General features: G+C 36.3%; 1 protein-coding gene across 8 annotated transcripts in view; it reads left to right on the forward strand.

The window, feature by feature from the left end:
- LOC120767222 (GTPase-activating protein skywalker) overlaps positions 1 to 22,481 on the forward strand; it is a 166,474-nt gene that overhangs the window by 125,942 nt on the left and 18,051 nt on the right. For all 8 annotated transcript variants that reach the window (XM_040093048.1, XM_040093041.1, XM_040093047.1 and 5 more), the window contains 2 exons: positions 5,327 to 5,529; positions 7,639 to 7,843. In XM_040093048.1, the coding sequence (XP_039948982.1) occupies positions 5,327 to 5,529; positions 7,639 to 7,843 (408 nt within the window). The remainder of the gene's footprint in view (positions 1 to 5,326; positions 5,530 to 7,638; positions 7,844 to 22,481) is intronic.

Consider the following 22,481-nt stretch of genomic DNA (forward strand, 5'->3'; position numbering starts at 1 on the left):
AACTTTATTACGGCACCGCTTGTATTTGGTTGCAAGATTCTTTGTCACAGCTGTCACAGCCTAAACTCAAAACAAGTAATGATAAAAGCTTGGCGTAATCTTTATCTCTAGCAGTCTTGGCATCAGCACACAAGCCGATGATCATGCTAGAACCCTTTCATGCGAGGAACCTTGTGCGATCTACATATTGATGCGAGTTCTATATGGTTTCAAACAGAAATGGGTAGTTATATAACAGGTGTAGTAATAAAATTGGTTTGGTCCTAACGCATCTTGTGTTTCATTATTTTTTGAAAGTCGTTGTGTTAGACTAAGCTTGAGCTAGGCTAGGTTCCCGTGATCCCACTACTTTTTTCTGACCTTAAATCATCTGTCAATGATCTTTCGCTTCCAATGTATTACATCCAAAAATATTTTTTTTTTGCTTTATCTGTCTAATTGATTGGTTTATTTATAGGTCGATTTCCCTTGATTTCATGAAAGTATTAGAGATTACTAGTTTTTATAAGCCATTTGCAGTAATAACCGCTAACTAGCACAGCATTTATAATAATTATAGTAATCTGCATTTATTGCTGAAATCAATCATTTTGCAAAACACTCGAAAATCAAGCGAAATCGTTTTGCCTTCATAAATAGTTGACAAACATATTAACACAAATGTACAAATTAACCCAACGGTAAAATCACATGCCAGTTTATGAGTTTATGCGCAAATATACATATGTATATACATATGTATAACTGTTAATTCTAATCACAATAGTGTTGGTTATCAATGCACACAATATGTACAAAGCAGTCGACGAAATGCCCCAATTGAGTTTTGTTTATATCATAAATCAAGTGATAACGCCGGCGTGTGATTGTGACGCTCAGCTGACAAACGTACATATGTACATACATATGCAGATATGAAGTTGTCAATCGATCAAAAATCATTTAACTAATTAGTCATAAATAATAAAATAAGCAAGTGAGCAATATAAATACTTACGTTTACGTTGTTCTAGTAGAACAAAGTTTGCTTTGTGAACGTCAGTAAATTACAAGAAAAAACGAAATAATACCCTTTACAAAGAAAATAGTTACCGTATAAGAACTTTAGTATATTCGAAGATTATAGCGTTGCCTTGGACAATATGAATGCCAAATTTTCTTGAAAATACCTGCACAAAGAGAACAATTTTCCATTTCGTTTAGCTTTGCGCCAACGCATAATAACTCTTGCCAAAAGGTTCTACTTTGGACTGAGTAGGCAATTGAGAAGTAAGTTTCTCTCTCGACGAGCAAAGACCAAACTCTATTAGTCCCTCATGCTACGGATATATGGTGTTAAGGCATGGACGATGACAACAGCTGATGAGTCGGCGTTACGAGTTTTCGAGCGAAAGGTTATGAGGAAAACTTATGGTCCTTTGCGCTTTGGCAACGGCGAATACCGCAGTCGATGGAACGATGAGCTGTACGAGTTATACGACGACATTGACATATGTAGTTCAGCGAATTAAGAAACATCGGCTACGCTGGCTAGGTTATGCCGGCCGTATGAATGAAAACATTTCAGCTCCAAGAGTATTCGACGCAATACCCGTTGGGGGAGCAGAGAAAGATAAAGAACCCTTGAAATCTGCAATTGGCGCCAAAGAACAAAGAAAGTATGACTGGCGCGCTGTTGTTAACTCCAAATCGCTTACGCGGTTACTACGCCTATAAGGAAGAAAAAGAATAAGTACATAGATATATGTATAACATTTTCAAAGTTTTCTTTAATATTATTTTATCACTATTGACATGAAAAATACTTCAACTTCACTTAGTAAATACGCGAGTACTATATGTACCATATACATACTATATATATATATACTTATGTATATATTTATGGACCTACTCATATGTGCATGCCTTAACACTTCACAGTTTTATATCGTAAGTACCACATGTATATCAATAAAAAAAATTGTATCAGCGCTCGAATGATAACTCCATCAGCAATCAATCTAGCCGCTGCATATGACAATACCCCAGGTCCGATAATTGTTTGTCAGCACACATGTGGACATGTGCTCGTATGTATGTATTTATGTACATAGAGTCATACACATGTTTGTACATTAGAGCGGCTCGATTTTTTTCTACGGCCCATTTTGAGTTACTGTGCTTAAGAGACTATGTGTCTAAAACCAGTTTCGAGTCAGCAATTTTTAGGGCGATATAGTTTTTCGATCTAGCCAATTCCGACAAATGATCAATAAAATATCAAAATTCACCTACGTACTAAATTTCATACGAATATCTCAAAAACTGACGAAATTATTTTTGTATTCCCCAAAGCAAAGCAAAGCCTAAGGCGGTTGTGTCCTATCGGCTATAACCACGTAAGAGGAGCCTACGCCAAAAATAATGAAGGGTAAGAAGGTAAAGTTGCTCAGAATGATCCGCAGAGCATTTCATGCATACGTGATGGTTTTTGCTTCCCTGTAAATCGACCCACTCTAATGTACATACTAGGTACAGCTTTTGTTCGATCATAAAGCGTTTACTCAGCTATTTAAGATAAAAAATTTAACTTTTATGTAATTTTGGTTGGGCACAAATCAATCGTGTTATAAATTTTCTACTAAATTTATCTTTATAATATTTGCACTTGCTCCATTTATTTGGATATGTGGTGACGCCGTCTGCATAGTCTGTATGTACATACTTGTATGTAATTTTATTCTCAGGTAAAGATATTAGCACACCACGGAGCGCCGGTTTGAAACCATCATAAATTGTTTGGGGAATTTTAACATCTAACACAGGGAACTCACCGCCTTCATACCACCACATGAATTTTGACTCTCCGTTATAAAACTATAAAATTCACACAGCGACTAAAATTTTCCATTGATTTTTACTGGGCTTGTTATTAATTCGCTGGAATTTGTTTTTAGCTTCTGAAATCTGGTTTCGTGGTATTTGGACATTTCAGTAGGGATTTAAAAGTCTTAAAGTGTACTTTTTGTATATTTTAAACTTTATATAATGTCTGATTCATCTGAAAGTGTTCGTTGTGGAGTTAGGGGTAACCAGAAATTAAAAATAAAATTCGATGTTGTTTGCAATATATTATATAATATTTTTAAAATATTTTTTAAAAAATTTAAGCAAATCCGAAATAATTTTCGAGTGATGCGATATTTAGAAAAACGATCTCAGACGCTTTGGATTGTTAGAGAGCAAGAAGCTAGCAGCAGCTGCAAACTACCGGCAAAGCGAAAATTAAACTTTAAATGCGTTTTTTGAACTGGTGACCATAGTAACTCGAAAACCGCTCAGTAGACTTCAATGAAATTTGTACACCTTATTAAAAACATGAAAAACTAGTGTTTAACAAAGTTTTTATTTATTCCGATTTTCTGAAACAGTTGACAGTTGCATTTTTCTGATAACCTGACCATAGTAACTCGAAAACCACTCAGTAGATTTCAATGAAATTCGTACAGCTTATTAAAAACATGAAAAACTAGTGTTTAACAAAATTTTTCTTTATTCTGATTTTTTTAAACAGTTGACAGTAGCTTTTTTCTGTTAACCTGACCATAGTAACTCGGCAACCGTTCAGCAGACTTCAACGAAATTTCTACACTTTTTTGAAAACATGAAAAACTAGTGTCTGATCGAAGTATTCTTTAATTCCGATTTTTTTAAACAGTTGGCAGTTGCTTTTTTCTGATAACCTGACCATAGTAACTCGGCAACCGTTCAGTAGAATTCAACGAAATTTCTACACCTTTTTGAAAACATAAAAAACTTGCGTCTGATCGAAGTATTCTTTAATTCCGATTGTTTTAACAATTAACAGTTAATTTTCTCCGATAATTTGGCAAAACAATTTTCCTGAGACCGTAATTTTGTTAAGTTAAAAAACAAGCAAAAGCAGTTGCGATCAGTCTCTAGATCACAGCCAATCTCAAATAAAATAGCTCATCACACTTCGTACAAGTCTCCTATTTGTCGGACTTTCGGTCAGCAATATTTTTATGTTTCCCCACTGGGTTCTAACAAACCAAAGTACATATGTATGTGCATATATTTAGAATTCGAATTTATTACTCGCCATATTTGAGTGTAAAGATGAAAAATCTTACTACTTACTAAGTGCCATTGACTCACCCAATCTTCCCTTCTAAGTGGCTCACTACTTTCTAAATTTCACAGTTAATTAAACAATCTTGCGCATCGAATTAATTTCTTTGCCTATAAACAGTGCAAATAGTTTAATTGTCTAATACATTAAATTATACATATATACATGCATATGTTCATACTTAAGTATATTTGTATGTATGTGCCATACTTTTATCAACGTCATACACACCCCCAAGCCTTGTTTGTGCACGGTTAATACACGTATAAATTTATGTACTTCTGTATGCTCTGCGAGAGCCACTGTGCATGTGATAAGAGTCACGTCCACAAAAAAAAAATCGATTGCTTAAACGTCAAGACTTTGACGCAGTTTTCGAATGTCATGCTTCTATGATTTCATTATTTGCGAATTTTTCTGGATTTGCATATGACGAACGACATGTCTAACAATTGTCCGTAAATGACAAATGTTTTTTATTTTATTTTTATTATCTTCATCTATTTAATATATATTTTTATTATACCTATCAACCATATGTGGATATGGATCGCAGTTGACATTTAATCTTGAAATCTGGTGTTGGAATTAGACACATTTTGTCTTCGCAATTTTGATGCTTTTTCGGTAAAGCTTTTATTTTGAGTTGTTTGCGTCCAACAAGCTAGACAATTCCCCAATTAATTTGTAAATAAATATTACAAAACAAAAATATTTTGAATAATAATAAGTAATAGCACTTTATGAGTAATTTGCAGTGTTTTTAGAGCCGATTTTTTTTACCTCTTGACGTTCACCGATAATATTCTAATTACCATCTGACCAACGCAATATTTCTAATCTCATCAGCTTAAGTGTGTTGACACCATCGCGCTTTTGGAATGTGTCAAAACAGCACTCATGAAATCTATTTTTGTAGACACGCCCTACTCGAAACCAATGCGCGTACATTCCAATGGCATGCGTTCTTACGAAGATAGTTTAAGTAATGCAAAATAAAGTGATCTATGGCTGTTGCATAAACAAATAAATTTCTTATTGTGAAATTTCAACTAAACTCTCGTAAGACCTACCTCAATGATGTGCATCTTATGTATTCATTAGCAATATTTCTAATTACTATATACTACACTTCTGTTTTGTAATTCGCACTGCAATTACTATATTCTTGATTTATCTGCTATATTGTAGGCAAAGAGCCGGCCTTGCGTTCGTTCACTGAAATCCAACAGCTGCTCCAGCAGGGCAAGAAGCGTGATGTGAAGAGTATTCTACGTGAGAATTCATGGCCTATTAATTCGCCCATTCGTGCACAATTGTGGCCAGCACTATGCGCTCAACATCAGACGAAGCAGAATATGTTGGATGGTTTCTATTGGGACATGGTGCATCAGGTAAGAAAAAGTGAACCAGATTATAAATTTCTATATCAAGATACAGAGACCCGGAATTTAAGGACGCTTTCTTTAGCTGTGGTTTTCAATGAGTCAATACTTTTTTCGGAGTTGGTCGTTTGGTTGTTTCTTGATTTACTTATACTCATTTTGGTTTGCCATTTCATAATGAATAGACTTACTCATGTCCCAGGTTGGTTAAGCTCAAAGCCAGATGTCGACTGATCCGGATTTTCCCCAAAATTTTGTTCAGCGATAAAGCTCACTTCTGGCTGAATGGGCACGTTAACAAATTGTCGCATTTGGAGTGATGATAATCCACAAGGCATTGTTGAGACACCCTTACATCCTCAAAAAGCCAATGTTTGGTATACTCTATGGTTAGAGGGAATTACTGATCTACATATTTTCCTTTAAAAATGAAGCAGTCAATAAGTTCATTCAACGGGGAACTAATAGATCCATGATTAATGACTTTTATGCCTGAAGTGAAAGTTGTTGACGTGGACCACCTTAGGCTCCAACAAGATGGGCCTGGGGTGGCTTTCCACGCTCTATGCAGATAAGCTCGAGATTATTGACGTCTTGGAATAGAATATGCGGTGCATTGTTTCTGACATACGGCCCCAGTTTTTGAAACATAAGGTCAGCCGGAAGCATTTTTTAAACATACTCTTATCTTTATACTAAATCAAAATTCTTGGTCATTGCTCTTTGGCTTTTTAAAGACCGAAAAACAATCTGTTTATTGCTAGAAACCATATTTTAGGTTGCCAAATCTCTCCCTTCCGCTTTTTTGCTTCTTATTCAATGCTTTATAAAAAGTGTTAGAGTGATCGGATTTAGTAGAAGCCCCCTCCTTATTTGCGACGAACTCGGACAGCCATGTTTCACAAGCCTCTTTTGAGTTCAACTTTACACCAACAAGGGCGCTCACCATGGACAGGAACAGGTGGCAATCACTTGGCGCTATGTCCGGGTTATATGGTGGATGCGATAAAACCTCCCATCCGAGCTTCCGTAGCTTCTGACGAGTCATCAACGAAGTGTGTGATCTGGCGTTGTCCTGGTGGAACACAACACCCTTCCTGATGGCCAATTTTGAACGCTTCTGGTCGATCGCCTGTTTCAAGCGGTCCAGTTGTTCGCAGTAGATGGTAGAATTAAGCTCTGACCATATGGGAGCAGCTCATAGTGAATGATTCCCTTCCAATCCCACCAAACACACAGCGAAACCTTCCTGGCCGTCAATCCCGGCTTGGCCACTGTTTGGGACGATTCACCGGCTGTCGAGCACGACCGTTTTCGCTTGATATTGTCGTATGTGTTCAATTTTTCGTCCCCAGTCACCATCCGTTTTAAAAATGGGTCGAGTTCGTTCCGTTTCAGCAGCATATCGCAGGCGTTGATTCGGTCCAGAAGGTTTTTTTGCGTCAAATCTTGTGGCACCCAAACATCAATCTTTTTTGTGTATCCAGCCTTCTGCAGATGGTTTAAAATGGTTTGGTGACTAACTGCCATCTTCTAGGCGATGTCAGGAGATGCCATATGCCGGTTTGACTCGATGTTTTCCATGATTTGATCGGAAGTTGTTGTCACAGGTCTTCCGTCGGCTGACTTATTCATGATGTCGTTTTCAGCCGCTCTGAATCGTCGAAACCATTTCTCCGCAGTTCGAAGTGATAGAGTACCATCCCCCAAAACACGCTTAATCTCACGAAACGTTTCTCTAGAGGATGTGCCTTTAACGAAGGAAAACTTTAAAATAGCGCGAATTTCGGCGTTGGTGAACTCCACGTTTACACGTCTATAACTGTTGAATGCAACATCCAAACTAATCATGCATGGCGTCGTTTTGTAGGTTATGTCAGGACCTTTCAAGGTTGTATAGTATTGCCAGATACGAGCTCTGTAGCGCTTTATACACAGCCGTGAAATTCAAAAGACGGAAGGGAGATTTTTGACAACCTTATGACATGCAATTTTCCATTCATTTTTCGCTCTGACCCGCTGAATTTTTCATGCAGGTAGTCCGAAAAGCTCGTATATTGGTCCTAATACATTTTTGTGACTGAGTGATAAGTGCTTAACTTTCATTCTTAATTTCAGGTCTTTGGCACAACGGAGCTCTCTGAAAAACCCATAATGTTACCCGCCTTCGTCGATCCCGCTCACTGTCTAACCTACCATCTAACACGCACTGGGCGTTCGGTAGCCGATCGCATCGTGAATGTATTGGGCTATGATTGCCCCGATATTACATACAGTCCAGTATTGTATCCGATTACATCGATTCTGTTGCATTTCATGTCGGGTGAGTACGATAAGCATATTTATAAAAAAATATATATTAAGTTATAACTAACAGGTATTTAAAAATTTGTTATATTTTATAAAAATTGGTAAATTTACATATGTAGCTCCGTTCGATTTACTGGTGTGCTCTGAGAAGAACTACATTATACGCAACACCTTTTATTATACTATTCTGTTTATAGCCATTTGTTGTTTTCGTAATTTCATTATTTTTTGTTTGCTTATCTTCGTAAGTTTTTAAATCACGTTTCCCGGTTTTTTCCTTTGTTTTCCTTAATATCTGTTACATTAAAATTAGTATAGCAAATATTTATTTGTGTAAAAATATACCACTTTATTTAATTTGTATTATTACACTTGTTTCCCAAAACCCCAAGATTTATATTGTTTATTTAGTGTTATTTACCGGTTTCAACAGCGTTATTTACCTTTCTATTTAACCTGTTTTCTACTTCAATGCGGTGCTTACACTTGAAAAAATCGTGAAAACTTTGTGGGATAAAACTATGATTAAAGCTGCTACCGTAAATGTCCCTCGAGTGCGAATTGCCGCCATATATACGGTACAAAGCCAACCGTAATTCTTATATAAGGAATATGGGAATCGGAAATATATTTAGGCCGATTTTATCCAGTTTTGTTATTACAATATATGTGACCTGGTCTACGGAAAGGGGGCTTAGGAGTCAAAAAAAAGGAGAACAATTAATGAGATAACGAGAAACTGACGATTATTTTTAACAGCTTTTCCCAGAAAATCAATAGAGCAACTATTTCTGTTAATGATATATTGATTAATTAAATGAATTATATACAGATTGCCCAATATACAAATAAGGTATAAAGTCAAACGGCTGCTCGAAAACTCTTATGGAAAACGTTAATGCAATATTAAGCCAATTAAATCCGCTTGCTACTGAGTCCATTTGATTAAAACTGATTTTATCGCCACTTTCCACTGCAACGAACTAACTTTTCGGCCTCACTTCGATATCTATGATGAACATTTTTAAGTACGTATTTTGTTCTAAATCAACATTTGCCTTGCACTCCAGTTTACGAACCTTCGAACATACTTTCTTACATACATACTATATCAGTATGATGCTCCGATTTTATTTGTAAACAATAAAATTTATAAGTGGCGTAAAGATAATATTATTTGCTGCTTATTAAAATTTGCCATTAGTTGTTTATATACCCAGAACAGGGTGTTTTAAGTTTGCCACGAAGTTCGTAATAGCCTTGACAGACGGCAGCGTTAATCCGGATTAACTGCGCACTTAATCAGATCCAAATTTGTAGGTGACAGACGGCAGCTATACGAGTTTGAAACTCTCATAAACAGCTCATTGTCCTTTTCATAATATTTTCAATGAAAATTTATAGAAGATAAACATTACGGTTGTTAGCCGACCAATTTTTACCAAACCATTTTTTATTACAAAAGCATATCAACACATTATTTTTAAAACTGCATCATAACATAGAAGTTTTATTGGTATTATATTGAGAATTTGATAAACAGCTGTCAGGGTTGCTTGTATTTCGTTCACAATAGATGAAAATTGGCCATTTTTAACAATGTTGCCAACGAAAATCTCACAAACTCCCTAAAATTTTGAGAGTTATTTTTGAATTCAGCAACGGAGTTAGCTGTGGTAACTCCTGAATTAATCCCGAAAAATGCAATTAATCAGGTTTAACGCTGCCGTCTGTCAATGCTATAACATGCAGAACGAAACGTGAGAGACGTCGTCGATTTTGACTTGTTCGTCTGTCTTTATACATCACATCGGTCTGAAATTTTGCACAGGCCCATCTCTCCCCAAAAAGCTGCTCATTTGTTAAAACCACCGATATTGGACCACCATTACATATAGCTGTCATAAAAACTGAACGTTCAAAATCAAGTCCTTGTATGGAAAACTTTTGAGTTTGGTGGGATATCTGCATGAAATTTGGCACAGATTATTATCCAAAGCAAACCAAAAATCTCCGAAGAAATTGTTCAGATAGAACTACTATAGCATATAGCTGTCATACAAACTGAACGTTCAAAATCAAGTCCTTGTATGGAAAACTTTTGAGTTTGGTGGGATATCTTCATGAAATTTGGTTCGGATTATTATCCAAAGCAAAGCAACAATCTCTGAAGAAATAGTTCAGATCGGACCACTATATCATATAGCTGTCATACAAACTGAGCAATCAAAATCAAGTGCTTGTATGGAAAACTTTCTTAGTAGATGAGATATCTGCATGAAATTTGCACCGGATTATTATCCAAAGCAAACCAAAAATCTCCGAAGAAATTGTTCAGATCGGACCACCATAGCATATAGCTGTCATACAAACTGTAAGATCAAAATCAAGTCCTTGTATGGAAAACTTTCTTAGTAGATGAGATATCTGCATGAAATTTGGCACCGATTATTATCCAAAGCAAAGCAACAATATCCGAAGAAATTGTTCAGATCGGACTACTACATCACATAGCCGCCTTACAAACTATCCGATCAAAATCAAATCTTTGTATGAAAAGCGTTGTTATTTGTGAAGTGTATTATATTTTTATTATTTTTTTGTACACAACATTGTTAATTATATATATATACACGGCCCTGCCTTTGCAGGCCTATAATGACCCCTTCCGCTGCTAAGGCTTTTACAGATCCACAGTATGCCCGCGCTTCGTTGGCTTTAAACTGATAATATTAATTGGCTGTAATTAAAAAGTTTATGTTATTATTATTTTTATATTATTGTGGCTGCCATACATATGTGCATACAAATGTGTTTATATGTATGAACTTGTTTACTAGAAATGCGTTTGCTGAACCATAATCTCCGCGCTCTATTGAAACAACGGTCTATCGCATATTATAATGAGCGCAACAACAACAACAAAAACAACATGAACAACAACAGCAGCCAATTGACCTCCACTATCAGCGCCCAAACGTACGGCGTTTGAGAAATAGAATAATCGCATTTGTAGCGCCCCGCCCTCGTCCAGCGGCACGGGGCACTCGATCCGCCAGATTGTCGTCTTATCATAAAGCATGCATGTGACTTTGTAAACACATATTTGATCAGTTATTAGCTGACAGTCCCCATTTACTTCACAACTACACAAGTGCCATATGTGTGTGTATGTATGTGTATATTTTTATATGTTTGTTTACTTGCCAATTAAAGAGGCATTTCAATCAGAAGGCAAACAAACAAAAAAAGTTCGGAGCAAGTGTTTTCACTTCCCCACAAATTTGTTACGCTTCGTAGACCAGTCACAGATGTCTTCCAACAAGCTGCTCAAATAAGTCACATATATGTACATATGTATAGCTGTGTGTGTGGGGAATGTGTATTCGTGAAATACCGGAAATGTTTCGTGTAGATCGAGGCAGACCTCACTGTTGTTGCATGCGATTAATTGCTTTAGCTCATTTCAAATCAGAAATGCCTTAATGTGTTTAATTTGCCGAATTTTGTCAAACGCTAATGACTTTACAATGTCGGCCTGCTATTGCGATAACGGCACTCACTAGTTCACATGGCACTTTGCACAGGTGTGCTCATCCATAAAGGGAATTCCTTAATCCTCATTTAATTTAATTTTCACAAATCATTCAGTTTACTCATGATAACTTGGAAAACCTAACCTCGAAAGCCTAATTTATTTGTGTGCTTATAAAAAATATTAACGGCTCTTTATCGCACCCTGACTGTGGACACCTACTTGGCTTGGCTATGACAGCCTTTGCTAATGGTGAAAATTGATTTTGACTAGCTTGGAATATTGAATCAAATTACATATGGACGTTAATTGGCGTAACGAGGTCCGTAGACTGCGAAGACCTGATATGTTTGGCTCTTGTTGACGTTTTTGAATTTCACAAATATTGTACAATCAAATTGTCATGTCGTAGCAATTAGCGCTTTGGGTGTAATATGAGATAGCCGCTGCAATATTTCTATTGAGCTCTGATGTTATGCTAATGTTTAATCCAATCAAATTGTAAAATTTTTAGTAATACGGCTGCGAGCATTCGCGTGCGTTTCCTAACGTTTGTCTAGATATATTTGTCAGTAATCTTTTTGAATACTTTTTTTTATTTGACAATATTTGAAATTTTCGCTCTAATCCACATTAAAGTTTTATTACCAGTCTTCGAGTTGCTATCTCTAATTTCGCTAACGTTTTTGGTATAACGGACTCAATCGGAGACTCCATGCCAGGTCCTTCTCTCCCTGGTCTTTCCATCTTAGTAGAGCTCTTTCTCTTCCTCTGCTTTCTCAGCGGATACTGCGTCGAACACTCTCAGACCTAGAGTGTTTTCATCCATTCGAAGGACATGACCTAACCAGCGTAGCTGCTGTCTCTTAATTTGCTGTACTCAGTCAATATCGTCGTCTACCTCATACAGCTCATCGTTCCATCAACTGCGGTATTCACCTTTGCCAATGCGCAAATGACCATAAATCTTCCGCGGAACGAGGATAATGAGTGACTTGTTGAGAAGGTCTTTACTTTCTAATTGCCTACTCAACCCGAAGTAACACCTGTTCGCAAGAGTTATTCTGCGTTAGATGTCGAGGCTGACTATGTTGTTGGTGCTAACGCTGGTCCTAAGACAGACGAAATTATCTACGCCTTTTCGGTTAGCTTGTGAAGCTTTTCATACACACTCATATCGGCCTCTCTCGTTTTTTGTCTGCAAATGCGTCTAGCTTCCCTTTTTAACACTCAGTGTCTATCCCATCCCGCACCTGCTGTGGTCGATTGCAACGTTGCGAGGTAGGCAGTCTGTTTCCTCTCCACTGTGACACGACATTCTTTATCGTACAAGAGCACTTACCATATTTCGGGCCCCGGGGAAATAGGTCGGGCTCAACCCATTTGTGGATGTTTCTTCGTGGAGGCTGAATTTATTGACTGTTGCGCCAAAGATACCTTTCTTGCCCACCCTGGCGTTAAAGTCGCCAAGCACGATTTTGAATTCGTGGCGGGGACAGCTGTCATAGGTGTACTCCAAGCGACATCTGTGGTCATATCGTCGTTCTCTTCCGTCGGGGCGTGGCTGCAAATCAACGATATGTTTAAGAACTTCGCTTTGATGCGGTTTGTGGCTCTACTTTCATCTATCAGGGTAAATGGCAGGACTCGGCGACGAAGTCTCTTACCCATCACGAATCCCACACCGAATTTGCGCTTCTTTATATGGCCACAGTAGTAAATACCACAAGGAGCTCGCTCTAATTAACATTATGTTTTCATCAGCGGTCTTCGATTCGCTATTTGATTGTTATAGAGTGTTCGATACGCCACTCTCTACCGACAAATTTCCACATTGTTTATGCGTCCGGTCATCAGCGCTGGAATTTGAAGGGCCAGTGAACGCTGATTTACCTACGGTCTGATTGCCAAATCAAAAAGGAAACCGTTGAAAGGCGACTGAAGTCACAACAAAAGATCATTGGCTATAAAGATTTCACGTTTCTTTGATCAATCCGCATAATTAAACATGTGCAACATTCCATTTGCATAAAAAAATTAAAGCAATTATTGTTTTTCTCGGCCAATAACACCGTTGGGCACCCACACCTTTTATGCCATCAGTGCCGATGGTCTTTCGCCTATTGTGGGAACGGTTAACCACCGGATGTGATAAGCTTTTCTCAAATTTGCATTGCGTCAATCAAAAAGCATGAATATATCTGTCAGCTGCTTCACCACAAAGCCCGCAGCCGCTGTAAGCACCTTCCGCCCCCACGCAAAGCCCCGATATGCGCATACATACATTGATTTTGTGTCGGTAAATGTAAATAAACAAGAATGCAAACAATTTCGAAATTTAAATGCGATTACAGATTACACGCTTGCGAGTAGATTTGCGGTTTTATGAACTCACACATATTTTACTAGTACAATTTATTGCGCAATTCAAACTGCTAGACAATGTACTCACTTATGAATATCGCGAATATCGCACCTAATATCCACTTACGATGCGATCATCGGCATTCGGGCTGGCGTAGCGTTCTACATTTGTAATGAGTCGATAGTAGGCTCTGCTGGGGGTGCACAGGCGGGGGTTGTTGCGGTCGGAAGCCTAGCAATTAATATGCAATAAATGTGAATATGGAAAATGTGTGGTGAGTGGGTGTGTTGCATGTTGTTGTTGTATTTGGAAGGAATTTATATGCAATCGAATTAGTAATGCATACCCACACACTTGCACTCGAATAGCTACGAAGCTGAGTGGGCGCTGGGTGAAACAAGTTTACTCGGTGTTCGTAGGAAAATTTTCCAGTGTGTCAGCGTAAATTTGCATAAATTAGCATTGTAATAGAAGATTATTCTAATTTATAATACATTTGAAGCGCCTAATAACAATTTGTTACTTCAGCTCAATTATATAACCGATTCATCTTATTTGGTTTCTCAATATTATGAAGTAATGCCATTTCTTTGAGATGCCAAGCGACACTAGGTAAGAGAGTTAAGTAAGTCTTTCAAATCAAGGGGGGTCTTAGAACATCCCAAGCTTGTTTTGAGGCGGCTTGTTTAAATGTCAGTCACTATATCCGATTCACCGTGGGTGTGACATCACACTCTCCATTTGAAACCGCAATACTCGTAAATAAAGTATGCAGTTAGTTGTTCTACACTCCGGCGTATACATATACTTAGTATAAATTGCGGTTCTCTGGTGTTCTCCACATACCAATGGCTCACTATAAATAACTTGTTTGGCGTCGAGGAGTCTTCGCAATGCATTCGTTCTCTTCAGCAACTTAATATCGTTCGATTGGTTCTTAAAAGTTAGAAATCCTGTCTGCGCAAATCTATTTCATGTCCGTCTGTCTGCATGTACGCGAACTAGTCTCATAGTTTTTGAGACATCGGTCTCCCTCCAAGAAGTTGGACATTTGTCGGATCCGCCAATATCGGACGACTATAGCGTATAGTATACATAAAGCGAATTCGACTTCTACTTCTTTCTGAAGTACATAAAGTTTCGATTAGTGAAATCATTCAACAAAGAAGTTCAATTCTGGTGCGGAAACATTCAGAAGTTCAATCAAATTTATGCTGCAGAAACATTCAGATTGTTGGAAAAGATCTTCAATGATAATTGTTCGTTGCGAGTAAGTGTTTTTGATAGGTACAAATTATTCAAAGATTAAAAATTATTCCAGAACGCATTAACGGCGAACCACGTCCAGGACGGCCAGCAACATCAACTGATGATCAACACGTGAATAAAGTATAGGTGTTGGTGCTTGAGAATCGACGATTAACAGACAGAGATCTTACTGGCATCGTTGGATTATCGGAAGGATCAATGAAAACCACTTTGAAAGATCATTTGGGTCTAAAAAAGTTAAAGCACGATTGGTTCCACAATCACTCATTTTTATGAAAAACAGCGTCGCGTTATCGTCTGTAAAACAAGCTTTTGGCTACTAATATGTCATGAAACGTATTATTACTAGCGATGGGTCTTGGATCTATGCTTACAACACGGAAACAGACGATCAATCGATCGAATATCGTGAAAGATGAGCCAAAGCCGAAAAAACCACGTCAAAGCAGGTCAAAAATCAAGGTTATATTGGTAGTTTTCTTCAAGTATCAAGATGTGGTTCACTTCGAATTGTTTCCGCCAAATGAATGTTATGCGTCGTTTGCGCGAAGCTGTTCGTAAAAAGAGGCCGGAAGGCGAGCCGACAACTCTTAGTTTTTGCACGACCATAAGGCACCGTCGCAAACTGCATTGATGCTTCGTGAGTGTTTCGCTAAATTTTGAACCAATATCATGCCGTAACCACCGTATTCGCCTGGTTTAGCTCCGTGTGACTTCTGGCTATTCAGCAAGTTCGTACGACCGCTACAGAGAAACCGTTTTGAGTCAACTGAAGACATTGAACGTGAATCGCTAAGCGCATTGAAGGCTATTCCGGAAATTGACTTTAACAACTGTTTCGAGAATTGAAAAAAAAAACGTTGGCACAAGTGTATTGAGGCCAAGGTGGAAGACTTTGTGGGAGACGAAAGAGATTTTTAAGAATAAATTAAGAATTTTAAATGTATGAACAAAGTCTTACTACTTATTGCTCATTGTAGCATTTTTCATTTGTTTTTTTTTTCTTTAAATTTCATGGAATTGTTTGTTTACCAACTTTTTTTTTTGCATTAAAAGTCTCTTTATTGAATTAGATTATTAAGCAAATAGTAGTTATTAAGTGGGAATAATAGCAAGACAAACATTGCCTCGATAGATTCATGCAAACAAACACTCGTTCTAGGTATGCGCACATGTTTCTCCGTATATGTGTTTGTATGAGCCTATGTGTGTGTGTGTGCATACGTGCCCGCAAATGTAAGACCTCAATTACTGATTACAAAATGGGCAATTATTGTAGGCACAAATGCAAATACAACTGAAATGATTATTGCCTATTGTACTTATGTGGACTTATAATTGTAACAACAATAAGCGAGACGCAAAACAAAAACACATGCAAGAAAAATTACAATCACGAGTAAATAATATTCGCCTGATAACTCACATTTACCTAAGGCATAGCGCACTGCACACGCTCAAAAAGCTGTGGCCATAAAGCTGAATTCAGTGTCTTCTTCATTTCACGGTTAAATGTTCTTTGGTTGCATGTTTGCTTACGAAGAAGCAAGAGATTTGCAAAAACTATGCAATTAAATGCATTTTATGGGATATTTATGATGTTCATGTATGTGACAATGCAGGCCACATCTCTCTGCTTACCATTGAGATTTTTCATTACCGAGCGCATTCGGCACATTTGAAAAAGGTTGCTGTGGTAAGCGGAATCGCCAATATTCGAGTTGGCTGACTTCCAAGCAGAAATTTCTCTAAGTGCTAGTCTTCTAGGTCTGAGTACTCTTGACAATGTTGAGTGTAAAGCCTACATAGGGTACAATAAATGTCTTCAACATGGAAGTAACTCGGAGAATTTCTTTTCATTAGCTTCACCAACTAGCATAGATATCAGTCGGTCAACGAAATCCATATTTTTTAGGTGCCTCAGTGTAAATGGCGGCAGTCAGGTTGGTAGTCGATGCTCCTCGACAATTCGGATGAAAAAAAACAAGGAAAAACGTTCATTTGGTCTCCACCGAGTTATTATAACCTTCACAAGTGATTTTTTTATAGCTTGAGGGTATAAAAAGAAGTGTATCTTATTTTTCATCGGACAGTTTGTATGTCAGCTATATGTTATATTGGTCTGATCTGAACAATTTGACCTGCGTTTGTACCATCGTCTTGGACAATTTTCTATGCCGGATTTCGCGAAGATCTAGTCAAATAAAAAGTTTTCCATACAATAACTTGATGTCAATCGATCAATTTGAAAGACGGATATATGCTATGTTGCTCCGATATAGGAGGTTCCGAAAGGTGAGCGTTTCTTGGGTAGGGACTTAAGCAAGATTTCAGAACGACATCTCAAACACTGAAAGACTGATCCACGTAAATACGGACGAACATGGATAAATTGATGCGACTAGTTTCACTGACCATTTATGTATATGTGACCTGGTCTACGAAAAGGGAGCTAACGTGGGAAACTAGTTTTTTGGAAAAAGCTGTTAAAAATAATCGTCAGTTTCTCGTTATCTCATTAATTGTTCTCCTTTTTTTGACACCTAAGCCCCCTTTCCGTAGACCAGGTCACATATAAGAATATAACAGGTCAATTGAAAAGTCCCAGGCCTATCAAAGTTAAACACATTTTTTGGCAAAATTCTTTTCATTTAAGCGACTCTCAAATTACCATTGTTTGTAGTATTTTGATACATTTGTTCTTTGCTTCAAAATAGGCCTCAGTTTCGATGCACCCAATTCATGGATTTTTGCCCTCATTTTCACTAAATTGTGACACGGTACATTGGCTTAGTGAAACAGCACCTTAATTTTCTTCAAATGCGGCCATTTTGGGGCATTTCGTCCTTCAAATGGTCCACTTACGCTATGCAATAGTCGCTGTTGCTAGCCCTTCCTTTTTTAAGGTAGTCAATAAAAGTTATTCCATGCGCATCCCAAAATACGGATGTCATAACCTTGTCAGCCCACTGTTTCGTTTTTACTCGCTTTGGTGTGGGTTCATCGTGTGAATGACTGTCGATTAAACATCGGAGTCAAATGTTGATGCCCTGCTTCATCCATTGTCACATATCCATGCAAAAACTCGGACTCATTACGCTTGAACATCTTCAAATACTGCTCCGAATCATCAACTCGTCTTTGTTTTTGGACAAAATGAGCTAGTGTGGCACTCACTTTGCGTAAAGCTTTCTCATACCCAAATATTCATGAATGATATGATGTATATATTCAGTAGATATCTTTAGAGCGCCTGCTATCTCGAACAACTTCAGTTTATGGTCATCTAAAGTTATTTTGTGGAGTTTTTAATGTTTGGGTGGTGGGTCTATAAAATCAACTCAAGTCAATTGTAACTGTTTTATTGTGAGTTGCCTGTGTGCACTTGCCTTCAGTCATATATTTCTCTCTGCGACAGTGATTTGTTTGATTGTGTTGGTTGATAAGCACAGTAGAGGCACCACGTGGCCGGCTTTTACCAGTTTCTGCTGGCCGCAAGAACAGTAGTTTGTGTGTATGTTTGTATGCAAAACATTAGCTGATAACCGAACAGCTGACAGTAATGTAGACAGCGAATCTGATATATATTTTACATACATACATATATACATACAAGCATCTAAGTGCGGTTTGTAATGTTTTGTTATTAATTGATGAATCAAGGATTGCCTGTCTCATGGCTTGGGGTGAGGCTGATAGGTTAAGAGTGCCTGCACCTTATCTCATAAACAATAACATACTCGTACTACCTATTTACACTTTGTTTACCTAAATTCGGTATGAGTTCGTGCTGTGTTGTCTATGAGGCTGTTATCACCACCGCAATGTAGAACAAAGTGCTTAGGCTAATGTCTGTATTTAATTAATAATGAAATTAGTGATTAATAAATATGCTAATGTTTAGTAATCAATAATATTGCTAAAAAAATTTAAAACAAAAAATAAGAAAAACTAAAAAAAATAATAATAATTAAAAAAATATATATAAAAAAAATATTAAAAAAATGTAAAAAAATATAAAAAAATGTAAAAAAAAATTAAAAAAATATAAAAAATATAAAACCTATAAATTAAATTAAAAAAATTAAAAAAAAATAAAATAAAATTAAAAAAAATAAGAAAAAAAAATTTAAAATTAGAAAAAAATTATAAAATTTAAAAAAATATTTAAAATTTACCTTAACATAAAAAGTCGAAAATTATTAATTTTTCTCCTCCAAAAATGTGGTGAAAATATACAGACACATAGCTAATAACACTACTTAACTGATCTAACAGATTTATGTGGCGTTTGAGGTGTCCTGTTAAGCTGAAATTAGTGATTAATAAATATGTCAATGTTTAGTAATAAATAATTTTGCTAAAAAAATAAAAAAAGAAAATAATAATAATTAAAAACATCGGAAATAATAATAATTTAAAAAATAATAATTTGAAAAAAATAATAATAATTAAAAAAATTATTTAAAAAAAATTAAAAAATAAAAAACTAAATAATTAATTTAAAAAAATTAAAAAAAAAAAAATTAAAAAAAATTAAAAAAATTAAAAATAAAAAAAATTAAAAAAAAAATTAAGATAAAATTAAAAAAATGAGGAAAAAATTAAGAAAAAAATATTTAAAATTTATCTTATCATAAAAAAGTCGAAAATTATTAATTTTTCTCCTCCAAAAATGTGGTGAAAATATACAGACACATGTAGCTAATAACACTAATCAACTGATCTAACAGATTTGTGTGACGTTTGAGGTGTCCTGTTAGAATACAGTGGACACTAAAAACACAAAAGATCCTACGTGTTAGGAAATTTTTACAATTTTCCCAAAAACCCAACCCAAAATCAGCCAAAACACCGCCTTTAACATCGCAGTCGCAAATTAACTGTAAACTAGTGTAATTATTAGATTCAGTGTTCTTACAAGCATCTTTATTGTAATAAATAGATATTTTTGTGTTTGCTTTCTGACTGAAGTTGCAAAAACAATTTGTAGTCGCAAAAACCGGGATCGGTTTGCAATTTAATTTATCCCCTTTTACAATACTAGTAATTAACTTGCATTTACTAACTAAGCAGCTTCATTATTCAGTATTCAAAACCTGTTTTGAGTAGTTTTGTTTTCTCATCTCAACGATAAAGATACATTTGTAATTTGCTGACGATGGGTCCCAAGTACAAAGTCTAGAAAAGGCAGCCTCTAACCCAAAAGTGTAGTAAATATAATAGGTTATGAGAAATTCTTCTAAAACTTCTTACATCTCTTTTATATTCAAAATAAATTCACACAGTTCAGTTACGCTGATTCCCTGAACTGAGTTGAGCTGGTGTGCAAAACGTCAACCAGAAGATCGGAATTGTTTATATTAGAGATATAAGGTCACGACGACGATAAAGTTTGCACCAATTTCATTCAGCGCTAAGACACATAATTTTTAAGAAAGCGTGTGCAGTTCATTTCATTAAAATATAACACATTTTGACCAACCAAAGCGGTTCAGGGTCAGGTTGAGAGTCGAAACCTGAACTATTAAATATTAACCTTTAAACTTTTGACATTTTTCAGTTATACCAAGATGGTATCTCAAACGAAATTCATTATTAAGAAAAGAACCGAGAGAGAGAAAGAAAACTGTAAAAGTTTAGTGAGAACAGTAGGCATACGCGATACAAAATATTAAAGGAACAGCCAGTCTGTAGGCTGGGAAATATATATAACACTTGCCTTACATAATACGGTTGTAAGCTAACAATATTTACTGCTGACATTGACATGACGGTGATACTTCATTCATAAGTACATATTGCCGGTTTCTTTATTATTCGCGAGTGATGCGGAGGCGTGACGAAACAAGAGCTTCTGTTAATTTTCATAAATTGAAAGAAAAAAATCTGTGTTGACTCTTTCATTATGAAAACAATTTACTACAAAACGCTTGTCTTATAGGTCGTTATCGTACAATGATAAACAATAAAAACGTGTACTTATTGTTTAAAGGCCTACATATATGTATATTATTTTTCTGTTGCCATATTTTTAACTCGTTTTCATATTTATACCCTGCACACAAAATGGCGGAACTTTTTTTAGTGGAAAATAGCAGTTTTCACTTTAATTTTTGGAGATTATAGTATTACCTTAAGCAGTAATGCATGTCAAATTTCGTGAATATACCACGTCAAATACGAAAGTTTTCCATACAAGACCTTGATTCAGATCGTTCGGTTTGTATGGCAGCTATATGCTATATTAAGCCGATCTGAACAATTTCTTCGGAGATTACATTGTTGCTTTAGAAAATAATATATACCGAATTTCGTGAATATATCTTGTCAAATGCAAAATTGTTTGTATGGCAACTATATGCTATAGTAAGCCGATCTAAATAATTTCTTCAGAGATTACATTGTTGCCTTAGAAAATAATCTATACCGAATTTCGTGAATATATCTTGTCAAATGCAAAAGTTTTCCATACAAGAAGTTGATTCCGATTGTTTAGTTTGTATGGCAGCTATATGCTATAGTAAGCCGATTTGAACAATTTCTTCGGAGATTACATTGTTGCCTTAGAAAATAACCTGTGCCAACTTTTATGAAGATATATCGTCAAATGCGGAAGTTTTCCATACAAGAACTTTATTCCAATCGTCCAGTTTGTTTGGCAGCTATATGCTAGAGTTAACCGATTTGAACAATTTCTTCGAAGATTACATTGTTGCCTTAGAAAATAACCTGTGCCAACTTTTATGAAGATATATCGTCAAATGCGGAAGTTTTCCATACAAGAACTTTATTCCAATCGTCCAGTTTGTTTGGCAGCTATATGCTAGAGTTAACCGATTTGAACAATTTCTTCGGAGATTACATTGTTGCCTTAGAAAATAACCTGTGCCAACTTTTATGAAGATATATCGTCAAATGCGGAAGTTTTCCATACAAGAGCTTTATTCCAATCGTCCAGTTTGTTTGGGAGCTATATGCTAGAGTTAACCGATTTGAACAATTTCTTCGGAGATTACATTGTTGCCTTAGAAAATAACCTGTGCCAACTTTTATGAAGATATATCGTCAAATGTGAAAGTTTTCCATACAAGAACTTGATTCCGATCGTTCAGTTTGTATGGTAGCTATATGCTATAGTTAACCGATCTGACCCATTTCTTCGGAGATTACATTGTTTCTATGGAAAATAATCTATACCAAATTTCGTGAAGATACATTGTCAAATGTGAAAGTTTTCCATACAAGAACTTGATTCCGATCGTTCAGTTTGTATGACAGTTACATGTTATAGTGGTCCGATATCGGCCGTTCCGACAAATAAGCAGCTTCTTGAAGAGAAAATGACGTTTGCAAAATTTCAAAACGATATCTTAAAAACTGAGGGACTAGTTCGTATATATACAGACGGACGGACGGACAGACAGACGGACATGGCTAAATCAACTCAGCTCAACATACTGATCATTTATATACATATAT

Source organism: Bactrocera tryoni, chromosome 2 (genome assembly GCF_016617805.1).
Source record: "Bactrocera tryoni isolate S06 chromosome 2, CSIRO_BtryS06_freeze2, whole genome shotgun sequence".
Lineage (NCBI taxonomy): Eukaryota > Metazoa > Arthropoda > Insecta > Diptera > Tephritidae > Bactrocera > Bactrocera tryoni.